Source organism: Hipposideros armiger, unplaced genomic scaffold, assembly GCF_001890085.2.
Source record: "Hipposideros armiger isolate ML-2016 unplaced genomic scaffold, ASM189008v1 scaffold_433, whole genome shotgun sequence".
NCBI lineage: Eukaryota > Metazoa > Chordata > Mammalia > Chiroptera > Hipposideridae > Hipposideros > Hipposideros armiger.
Window position 1 is genome coordinate 1092598 of NW_017731783.1, and position 11824 is coordinate 1104421.

Below are 11824 nucleotides of genomic sequence, written 5' to 3' on the forward strand. Positions count from 1 at the left end.
TGAGCCTCTATGAGCGGCTGTCCAATGGCCGGCGACCAACTGCCTCACTCGGGAAGAGTGCAATGATAATACCAACATGGGCCAGTGAAGCGACATCCTCCACAACTAGACTGAAGAAAAAAAGGACAGCAATTTGTCTGTTCCCCTTCCCCGATTCCCCAACACTGTTCCCTCTCCTAATTCCCCAATAAAATCTTTAAAAAAAAGAAGTATCTACAGCATAGAGTATGTAGAAAAATCCATATGTTCTATTTCTAACCTGGATACTCTTTAAAGTTTTATTTAATATTATAAAAGATCCAAAGAGTTCTATGTGCCCACTCAAATGATCTCATGCCCAAAATCTAGGAAACTGGCTCAGCTGCAACATCTTGATCATTTTTACCAGATACTTATATCATTTTATACTTATATATTTTATACATTTTATACTTATGTCACATTTTATACCAGATACAATCATATATGATTGTGTATAAAAGTTGAGACATTTTACTGATTGTTAAATATAGAATGAATGAAAAACAAAATGTCATTAATATGGGAAAAAGGTACAAGAAGAGGGTGATATGTTCACCAGGATCATGATATCGCTATGATTCTGTCATTGTGGCTAATAAAGCTGTATGTATAACCTGAAGATTTGCTTTGACTCTGCCCTGCAAGAAGGCATCATCAGCCTAGTTGGGCCTCATAACTCAGAGCCACATTTTCCAAGGGCAGAGAAATGAGAGCAACTCACCTGCCAATCCCCTCAGAATGCTGCTCCTACGTAGCCAGACCACTTGGTCTTATAGCCCAGATCTGCCACAAAGCCATACTACCACGGAAGAGGTCACTGTCCACCTTCCGTAAGCGTTGAAAACTCTAGAGGAGTTCGGGAGGTGTGGAGATCATTGCTCATACGCCATGATAAGGCACCGTCCTGCAGGCTAGCAGCGGGATGTAGTTGGGTGCTTTGTGACTGACCGATTGTTAGACTAACCCACGTTCATTGTTTCTAGGCCACAGTGGAGTCCTGGGTCAAAGATAAGATGCCAAAGAAATCTGGTCGCTGGTGGTTTTGGCGTAAGAGAGAGAGCATGATCAAACAGGTAACCAACCTAGAGATGTCTTTTCTATGAGCTGAGAACAAGTGAATCTTTCATTTATTATTATTATTTTTTAAAAAACCCAACTTTTTCAAACACAAAAAAGTCCATTTGAGCTATATAATGCTCTTTTACAATAACAGTCACCAGTTTTGAACAGTGGCTACATGCAGATATGATGCTCGGTGCTTTACATACATTACCTCTCATCTTTACTATAACCCAGCAGTATAAATATTTGAGTTTCCATCATGTACAGGTGAGGAAACTGGAGCACAAAGAGGGAAGTGCCTTCCTTGATCGGAGGCACCTAACAGGTGAGGGATGGAGCTAGGGTTTGACTCCAGTGCCTGTGTACTTTCCATTTCGCTGCATTACCTTCCAGATAGAACCAGAGCTTGTTATCCTCCTGCACAGGAGGAGGTGGTATCAGGCACTTCTGTTCTGTAGTCCTGGTGTCCCTGCTGTGGACCAAATTAGTGTGGACCTTGAAATGGTGCTCTTTTAAAATTTTTACTTCTGGCTTTGTAGTGACAGCTTTGGTGCAGCAGTATATGACTTCTATCTCAGATTTTGGTCCTTTGACTCAAGCTAGAGAAAGTCTGTTTTCTTGAGCATTTTTAAGTTGTGGCTTCAGAAAGCAGTTTTATTCATTCTTGGAGAAGGCTGCTGATGAATTTCTGCTTGTCACTAGGGGAAAAAATTACATTCTGCCATTATTGTCTTGCTTTTTTAGCTGCCAGAGGCCAATGAAGGGAAATCTAAGGTGCCACCAACCAGTGACCTGCCGTCCAGCACAAAGGAGCCAGCCAGTGGCAGGTGGGGGTGCCCTGTCCTTCAGGCTTACAGCACTTGGGCTACACCTGCTTTGGTCAAGTTGATTTTGACAATTTTGTTTTAATTCTTAGTCAGAAACATCTTTCTCCTACATGTGAATAAGTAGCTTGTTGGTGCCACTCAGTTAGCTAGCAGATGATAAAGACATTATCCGCCTAGAGGAGTAAATAGACTCATCACTACCTCCTAAGTACCTTGCTCCCTGGAGCCGTGGAATCGGATGCCTGTGACGGGTAGACCTTTGGGAAGAGGGACTCTTGAGGAGTCCTAAGATGGGCTGTTCCGGCGCTCCTGCTCCCTGGCTTCCTGTCAGGCACAAAAGGGAGATATGAAAGAGAATTCAAAGATGGGGGTGGGTCTGTTATGGCACACTCGCCCTGAGAGGAGACGCCGCCATCTACCCCATTCTTGTTTCTGACATCTGTGTACTTTCCCTAAATTCTTTTTCCTTCCGTTCCCTAACTCTTTACCCCCTTCTTTTAAAAGGGGTGTAGAAAATCATTCTTAATAATTTTTTAAATCAACACAAGCAATTATTTTCTTTAATTTGTACCTTTTGAAACATGCATATCCTCTTCAACAAGTAAGTAGACCTAGTAGCATTCACTGGTCACAGCAGAAAATGCCCAGTCATAACCAGAAAGTAACCGCTAGCCTATCATGAGAGGGAGGAGGAGGGTGGCCTTCTCACTTAATGAAATGAAGGTTCAGTCATGAAGCTGCATGTGGGAGAGCAGCAGAGGGAACAACCCTTCCCATCCCTAGAATGGATTTAGGATCACTTCCTTCTCAATCCTAATTGAAAAGTTCTCATCAACGAAACAGCCTGCTTAGTGCCTCTTCAGTAACTGGGTTGATGTTGAATAGGCCGGCCGAGGATGACTCATCCAGTGACGAGGGGTCACAGGAGCTTGAAGAGTCAATCAAAGTGGACCCCATCCCCATGGAACCCCCAAGCCACAGCAGCACAACCTCGTATAAGAAGTCTCTTCGCCTCTCCTCGGACCAGATCGTGAGTAGTGTGTTATCTGTGGATCTAGTCAGATTATCTTAGTAGCTGTTTAAGTTGACCTGCTTCGTCTTCTGTCCACCTGATCCCAAACCTCACACACACAACACAATGTGTGGTTATGTAAATGTTCACATACAGTAGAACGATGCCCCACCCTCGGGGACCACCAGGATCACCTGGGGACCTGGGTCACAGCTTTCTCCACCACCCAGACCTTCCACTTCAGTCTCTGGGAGTGAACTGAGGAATCTGTATTTTTAACCTATTTCCCCCATGAGTCTTACACAGCTAACCCATCACTGGGCTACCTACTGTCTATTGAGAGCCACAATAATAGAGAAATAATGTTTTCTTATTTAGACACAATTTCCCCTTTCCTGTTTTTTCCCATTCCCTGACTTTTCACCTATTTTTAGTGTGAAATGGCCTTGCTGTGTCCCAGGACAGTCTCAGGTAGGGAGGAGGGGCAGCGAGGTTTTGTGTTTGGGGAGATCAGAAAAGTCTTCTGGAATCCCAAATACTGGTGCAGTGATGGCTCCCTCAGCCCAGTTCACTGAGAGGGAGCCATTTGCGCAGCTCTGGGCCAGGTGTGTGGTAATGCGACAGACACCAGCCAGGTTTGTAAACATTTAGACTGTGTTCCAAACTGTACATTTTCAGCTAATTTTGTTTTTTTTCAGTTATGTTAATATATTTCTTCCCATTCTTTATTCGTATACATTTTGGAGATTCGGATTCTTTTTCACATTATATCTTAAGCAATCTCTGAGTGACTACATGTTACTGGAAAATGTGACTTTTAATAGTTGCATGTAATTCAATCAAAGTGATGTACCATTAGTTTTTAAAATTCTGCCTCTGATTTTCTTTATTCTTCTACTTTTTATAAAAGGCAAAACTGAAGCTTCAAGATGGCCCAAATGATGTTGTGTTTAGTATTACAACCCAGTATCAAGGTACCTGCCGCTGTGCAGGGACCATTTACCTGTGGAACTGGAATGACAAGGTCATCATTTCTGATATTGACGGCACAATAACCAAGTAAGCAGGAGCCCGTGGTGGATGGCAGGGAGAGGAGGTGCAGTCAGTGTGCACTGAGGCCAGCGGGGCCCCCTCAGCAGGCACCCAGCACTCGGCCACTGTCATGAGGGCTTTTTAACTATATGCACTGAGACGTCCTGAGTGCAGTCCACATGGGGTCATTTTATGGATGGAGGAAATCGGTGGAGCCCTATAAATGTAACGTCAAAAATAACTTATGGAGGCCGGCCGAGTGGCTCAGTTGGTTAAGAGCTCGCTCAAGAGTACGAACTCTGAGCAACAGGGTCACCGGTTCGATTCACGGCCCAAGCTGAGCTGCCAACAGGTGGCAGGATGGCTCAGCTAAATAAATAAATAAATAAATAACTTACAGAAGATTTAGTTGTTTGGTCTCCAAATTTTGGTATTAAAAAAAAAAAACACTAAAAAGCTATTGAGACTAAGAGGAGAAAGAAAGGATGTGTAGTAAATTATCTCTGAAAATGAACTGCTGGCTCTCATGTCTGATTCTACTCTCAGACACTCCTCGGTGAGTGTATTTGTAGGACACTGTCTCACTGTTGTACAGGTCATGATGAAATCATCTTTATAGATTGTCCCTACTCACCCCTCCTGCACCCAGTGTTTTCAGCAGGAAGAGGAAAATACTTGGCTTTCTATGCTTGATTCCTAATACCTTTTCCTATTTCTATCCCCTTAGGTCTGATGCCTTGGGACAAATTCTTCCACAGCTGGGTAAAGACTGGACTCATCAGGGTATCGCAAAGCTCTACCATTCCATCAACGAGTAGGTCTCCCATCCCACCTGCTAATGCACTCTAGTGGGCTAGAACTTTGCTTTAAGAACTACAGAAAAAATAGCACGCGTCAGCCAGCCCTTGGAAATCGTGTGTTTGTGATCCAGCTACTCCTGCTCTTCTGCCCACTTCTTTCCTAGAGCCTCACACTAAGAAAAGTAGCAGCCACTATACTATTTATGGAACATGAGCTGTGTGCGTGGCATCGCGGTACATGCTTAACCTAGGTCATCTCATTCTCACAACGCTGTGAATTTTAGGCACTACCTATATTTATTGTTATAGCTATAATTGAATTTTTAGCTGTAATTTAACAAGAGCCAATTTTAATTTTTGGCTTATTAATTGGGTATTTTTGAATTGGGTATTTCTTTGAGGGGGGAAACATTTCACCCATGGGGTCTTCAATGCCAGTGCAACTGAGAGAACAGTGCCATGGCCTTTGTGGGACCCTAATACATACAAGTTAAATTGATTTGAAAAATTACAATGTCTTAAGCATTAGTTGAAAATACCCTAATATGAAAATTATATCAGTTAGCCAGGTATAATTTTGCTCTTTGGCTTACAGAATGGTTTGCATTCTACAAATTGTCTTTATAAATAAAATCCTTTGTATCTTTCCTTTATAGCATATAATTTAAAGATAATCCAAGATTTTTGTCTGTTGTGTAATCTGGCTTTCATGGACTAGATGCTGGAGATCCAGCAATACTCATAAATTTAGCATAATCCCTAGCTGCATATTCCTCCATTTTTTCCCCATGGTGTTTTCCACGGAAAGATTAAATCTTTATAATCCTATTTCCCTGTTAAATGCAAGAATTTGATTTTCACAGTAAGTGAGAGGATCTTTATTTGGATCTTTTAAAAGAAAAGTGCTTTTTTCCACCTTCAGCCAAAACACAATGGGCTAAACAGGACACGTTCTCTTTCAGGAACGGCTACAAGTTTCTGTACTGCTCCGCCCGTGCCATCGGCATGGCCGACATGACCCGTGGCTACCTGCACTGGGTCAATGACAAGGGCACGATCTTGCCCCGGGGCCCTCTGATGTTGTCCCCCAGCAGCTTGTTCTCTGCCTTCCACAGGTACCTCCCTGGTGGGCAGCACTTCTGAGTGCGTCATGGGGGGGGGGGGCTGAATGGACTGCGAGGCTGGGTGTCAGGCTCTTTGGAAGGGCTTGTATCTGTTTCAGAGCTTCTGTGTCTGTCTTAGTTCTCTGGCTGCCCCATAGCATTCTAAATCACAGCTCACCTGGTCTGTGTCAAGCATGGTCAAAGAGAGTCAAGTTCTAGGAGTGGCCGTTTTCTCCTTCCCCACACCCCATCAAATTTTCATAGTCATCAGATTGACTGGCAGAGAAGGAGAGAGAAAGATACCAGGTACAAAGGATTAAAAAAATTGGGTGGTTATAAGCACTAAAATCTTTCCAGGACCAAACACCAGGGGCAAACTACCACTTTGAATTTGGTGACTGTATTTGAAATTTTTTCTTCCCTAGGGAAGTGATAGAAAAGAAACCAGAGAAATTCAAAATTGAGTGTCTGAACGATATCAAGAATCTGTTTGCCCCATCTAAGCAGCCCTTCTATGCTGCCTTTGGAAACCGTCCAAATGTAAGTGTCTGCTCTGGGCTATACATTCTAATATGAGTAAAATTCAGAGGAATGTACTTTCAGGGTATAGCCATGTCATAATTCTCTAATGAATTTTATGGGCAAAATGAATGTCTGTTCTGCTAAATATGATTTTACTTTATCTGTTTCAAATTTCTACAGTTATTGGGGAGGTCCTGTAACTGGAGATCTGCCCCAGAATTTTGGTGTGTGATGAAGGGCACTTTCTGTGATTTCAGTTCCATTTCCTTGGAGGGTTCCGACTCATGTTTTAAGCCATGTCCTTGGATCCGCCCCAGAACCATGGCATGAGTGCTCACCCTTCATTAATGCTTCCCCAACCTGCCTACCCTCAGAAGGTCCCTCAGATTCCAGATGTATGGAAGGGGCTGCTTCCTGGCCTCTGGCAGGTAGTGGGACCCCTTCTGCTCCAGGATCCCTGGTGTCTCCTTGGCACCCACATTTCCTGATTCCCCGAGCACCTTCTGGGTTGAGTGTGACTCCACTCTTACTTTGGGTTTGTCTAAAGCTCAATTTCAATGGAAAATTTCAATGCCCAGCTCGGCGTGTTTTCCATAGACAGTCTTCTGTTGGTGCAATACTAGCTCGCAAGGAACTGGAGAAGCAGCTCCCAATTTCTTCTCCCTGTAATCACCCTGCTTGATGTTTTCTTCCCCAGGATGTATATGCTTACACACAAGTTGGCGTTCCAGACTGCAGAATATTCACTGTGAACCCCAAGGGTGAATTAATACAAGAAAGGACCAAAGGAAATAAGTCATCGTAAGTATGTTCCCATTTCCCAGCCTAGCACCCTGCAGCTGGGGTGACGTTGGGGACAGACAGATATTAAGGATCAGGCCTCACTCAGTATAAGAACTGCACCTGCCTCTGGAGGCTTTCCTCTTTGGGGGTTTTCTCCTGTATTTATGGGAATACTAATTCTCCTAGACTTTGAAGAGGAAGTCTGTGCCCCAGGAAGTGATGGAGGCCTGTTTCAGATCCTTCCCATCTGAGAAACCTGAATAACTAGCTTTACAACCTACAATCTTGTGCTCTTAGATCAACTTGACAGTAACAGTTTGCGTTTCTTCACCAATCCCTTCTTCCAGGTATCACAGACTGAGTGAGCTCGTGGAGCACGTGTTCCCACTTCTCAATAAGGAACAGAATTCTGCCTTTCCATGCCCGGAGTTCAGTTCCTTCTGCTACTGGCGAGACCCAATCCCCAAAGTGGACCTGGATGACCTGGCCTGAGGCTTCACCTCCAGGGGGAGGTCCTCAGTCGCTTGCCTTGCAGCAAGGGAAGGTGACCGGCACTTCTGCTGGACAGAGGACATTGGGCTTCCCTCCCAGCCGCAGGTGCGGGACAAGACCCCTGTTGACAGCCAGGCACCAGCAGGGACTGGAAGAGCCCCTGGAGCTGGAACTGCCATTTCCTTCACCCTCCTGGGCTCAGTGACGTTGCAACTCCGTGCCCCAGCAGAAGTGAGGGGAGCTCGGACCTGAAGTCGGAGGCCTGGGCTCCTGTCACAGGTTGTTCCACACACACGCTGTGTAGAGTTGTGTGCTGGGTGCTCTTTTAATTGCATAATGTAGAAGGGAGGAAAAAGAAGCTAAGTAAGAGGGGACCAAAATATTGCACAAAGTAAAGTGTTATAATTTCAGCTGGGCAGTTGACAGTGTTTCTCTCTAAAACCAGGGCTCTCTTCAGGGGATCAGGGTCCACCGAAACGCTCCAGGCGCAGTCAGTGATGTTGGCTCCAGCCGCCTGCGCACGTTTCTTCGGTGGACTTCTTCCCTGTGCACTGAAGCGGGATGGCTGCTGGGTGGGGCCCAGGCCACTCATCCCAGCCCCACAGATGTGGGCTCCTGGGGAAGAACACCCCTTAGGTCATCGCCACCTCCTCTGTGACTGCTCCGTGATGGAGACCCTTAAGTTAGGTCTTGAACCTAGCCAGAAGAAACAGCTTTGCAGGATGTCTGTAGAATAGGACTAACAGTGGGAGTTGGTTAAACAGCAAAGAACAGCTCTGTTTTCAGGGAGGCCTTGGAAATGCAGATGTGCACTTGCAGTGGCTCCTGTGGAGGGTCGTTTTCTCCATCCTTCTGCCTGCAGCTCAGTTTCCCAACCTGGTTGTAATGAGCTCATGTCAGAGTCCAAGCAAACAGCACCAGGGAAAGGTTCTGTCTCCTAAGTCCCTCTAGAGCTGGGAGAGCTTGAAGAGATCAGGCCGGGTGTTGACAATCACCTCAGTACTAAAATCAAGAGAACTGTTAGGAGACTTCCAGGGGATCAGAGTGACCAAACACAGGCCTCTGGTGGTGAGAAAGCAGTGAGCCAAGTTCCAGAGCAGAAGCACCACCCCGCGCAGGACGGTTTCCATGCCCACCTCTGCTTTCCTCTGTGCTTGTATTGGGCTCTCCTTGTTTTAGTTTGCTCCACCCAAAATAATACTGATGTAAAGATGGAGAAATTGGGCAGTTTTTTTTCCAGATTGGAGAGTTGAAAGTCCCTGACTTAGCTCAGCCATTTTTCCTAGTGCTGTTGGATGCCAAGACCATGGTGAGGGCCTTGAATGCGGTTCTCAGTGGCAGAACCTGGAGGTGCAGTTCCCAGAAGGGGAACACACTTCCTCCAGGGCAAACCTTCCACCTCGCATAGGTCAAGGCCTAATTGTTTAATGAATTTATTTATGTACAGTAGGTTAGGGAAATTAGGTTGTTTATATGAAGTTCTGCCCAGTTAGTGGATTAAATTCCTAATAGAGTGTAGTTACTTTAATACATAGATGCTGTCAGTGTATCAGCCATATTTGCTTTAGAAGAACATGAGCTTTATGTGTTTAACCTGAGCTTAGTTGGGCCTTTTTGCATATGTGCAGTATGGAAAATCTGAATATACACCTTCTGTAGTCCTTTTTAGGTTGTCCTTTAAAGAGTTTTTGACTAGACAGTTTCTCTGGACATGTGGGCCTTCCTGGGAACCCCTGTCTCCTGTCTCAGTGTCCATAAGCACTAAACTTTGTCATTTTGTCACTGCAGACTGATCCAGTGAGTATACACTAATTAACGAGTCTTTTTCCTTATTTAAAGGAGTCCCTCTTGCTGAAAAGTAGATGATTATTACTATAGTGTCATGAAAGTATTGTTTGTGCTGAAAATCCATTGCCATTTGGTACAAATGACATGTGTTCTTTCTGTGAAAGAGAGATGCCCTTGAGTGTGTTTGTACACAGACGCTTACAGTGTTGGGTGAGTGAATGAAGAAGCACCAGCCTCATGCTGCTTTTGGCAACGGACAGACAGTATCTCGGGGAGACAGCAGGCAAACTGGGCTCTTCTCAGTCATTCTCTCGGTTGCTTCACTGGTGAAATGGTCACGGCCCCTTTTCCTCTTTCCAACTCATCCTGACTTTAGTATCTGCCTTGCTGTGTGCGTGCTAAGCTTGAGCGGCATGGCATCGGCTTCTGCACCTTCCCAGGTGTCAGGACAGGCACGTATTGGGCCCACGTGCCCTGTGTGTGAGCTCTGTGTGCTGTGCTTAGACACATCTGCATAGTTTTCAACTGGAAAAACAAAACCTTACTACTGTGATGTCCAAAAATAAAAGCTGCTAACGGTCACAGGGAGAACAGCGAAGGGACAACAGCCCGTAAATGACGGGAGGTACTTGAGCCCGTTCTGGAAGGTGCAGGCAAGACCTAAAACAGGTCAGGAGTAAACTTTTTCTCTTTTTGCAAGTTGATGAAAACAGACTTTTCCAGGGAATTTCAACATCTTTTCAGTATCATGTTTACTCTGGGAAGCCTTGTTTTTCCCTATTTTAGAGCATGCTGGGTTTAATGAAACATTAAAAATTGAATTCTTGTTTCAACTAAGTGCTCTTTCCAGGTGAAAACTATATTTTTGTTTGTTTTGAAGGTAAGAAAGGGAGAGGGAAACTTCGCTCTTTTAATTTAATAATTATGGTCTATGATGAAGTATTTGATTATTAGATAGCAGTGCCATTAATAAGTTTTAAGTTATCAGAAATTAATTGTAAACATCACTCCAGTACTCTTAGTTATGGCAGACAATTGTCTTAAGATAAATGGCTCATATTTTGGTGCAGTGTTTGATGTTCAAAACAAAATGTTACAACAATAAACAAACATAAACTGAATGCATTTGACTCTTTCCTTCAGAGGACATTTAAACTATCTTCTCTGTACTCTTGCCAGAAATTGATAATTTCCATAAATTAGCATTTTGATCTTTGCTGACACTTAAATTTGTCTACAGAAAGGACTTCTTTCTGGTGCTTATTTTTATAAAACCTGACTCCAAAAGTGAGGCTACACCCTCAGGAACTAACCTCTTGCTTTGTAGGTTTTGCCAGGGAGTGATTCATTCATACATATGTAATTTCTGGTTTGTTCTCACCAGTATTTTCTAGGCGTGTTTCCATCCCACCCCTCATCATTTCAGGGGTCCCCCGAGAATCTTGCTCAGAACCACCCCACCTTTCATCAAACCTATCTTCACGGTGAATGCTACTTAGCAATCCTGATGTTTTCATCAGCTTAGGAGCATCAATGTGATCTTGGATCAAAAAAAACATCCCACATATTATTTAAATGAGCATCTTTTTATTCCCTCCAGATCGCCAGGCCCTGCCAGATGTAGCATGTGCCAAACATGTTGAATCCCGAAAGTCTTCCTTGAGAGTGTGCCTTCAAGTGTGGTAAAGCTTTCATTCCATGTTTCTTTGCTATGTAACGATGGCTGGGTGAGAAGTCAAGGGAAGGCCACCGGGGCTATTTGGGGTGTACTTTGGGAAGAGAAATGAAGTGCTCAGAGAGGCTGATGATAAAGGAAATAGCTTTTACTACGAACAGCTTCGAGCTCTTCAGGTAGAAGCAGTGTGAGTTCCATCTCTCCCAGGGCCTGTCTCAACTGCAACTTCCTTCTGCTGTACTCTGCACCCCTTAGAGTTTGCATCCTTCCTTTTTCCTTCCCTTTGATAGGCCAGTACAGGGAAAACTCATGTTTAGAAAGTGACTATATGCAAAGCTGTGTTTCAAATCTACAAGGATGGACTTGGGTGTGTCTCTGATCACAAATACCTCTTTCAAACTGGAAATCAATTGTGAGATACAGTTGGAAAGATGATAGGATCACTGAGAAAACTAGATTAATGGGCTAACATGAAAATGATTTGAAATGCAGTTTGCATTGATTTGCATTCTTTATTGCTGGGATCATTTTGTTGTTTTTAATCATTTAAATGAGGCCCTTTGCTAATATTTCATGCAGGGGACAAAAAAATGTCCCAGTCCTGTCTCTGCTTACCTAAGAAGTGCCCTGACCTTTATCTCAGCAACAACTCCTTTATTTCGGAAGTTGTAACCCTGAGCCTGATTAAGTCCTAGGGCTTGGGTCAT

At 44.2% G+C, this 11824-nt stretch overlaps 1 protein-coding gene across 2 annotated transcripts in view; it reads left to right on the forward strand.

Moving 5' to 3' along the window:
- Positions 1-10563, forward strand: part of LPIN2 (lipin 2) — a 101341-nt gene extending 90778 nt beyond the window's left edge. For both annotated transcript variants that reach the window (XM_019665106.1, XM_019665105.1), the window contains exons 12-20: positions 1005-1094; positions 1828-1910; positions 2796-2940; positions 3833-3981; positions 4682-4768; positions 5717-5869; positions 6283-6397; positions 7077-7180; positions 7510-10563. In XM_019665106.1, the coding sequence (XP_019520651.1) occupies positions 1005-1094; positions 1828-1910; positions 2796-2940; positions 3833-3981; positions 4682-4768; positions 5717-5869; positions 6283-6397; positions 7077-7180; positions 7510-7654 (1071 nt within the window). In that variant the 3' untranslated portion in view covers positions 7655-10563. The remainder of the gene's footprint in view (positions 1-1004; positions 1095-1827; positions 1911-2795; positions 2941-3832; positions 3982-4681; positions 4769-5716; positions 5870-6282; positions 6398-7076; positions 7181-7509) is intronic.
- The last annotated feature ends 1261 nt before the right edge of the window (positions 10564-11824 follow it).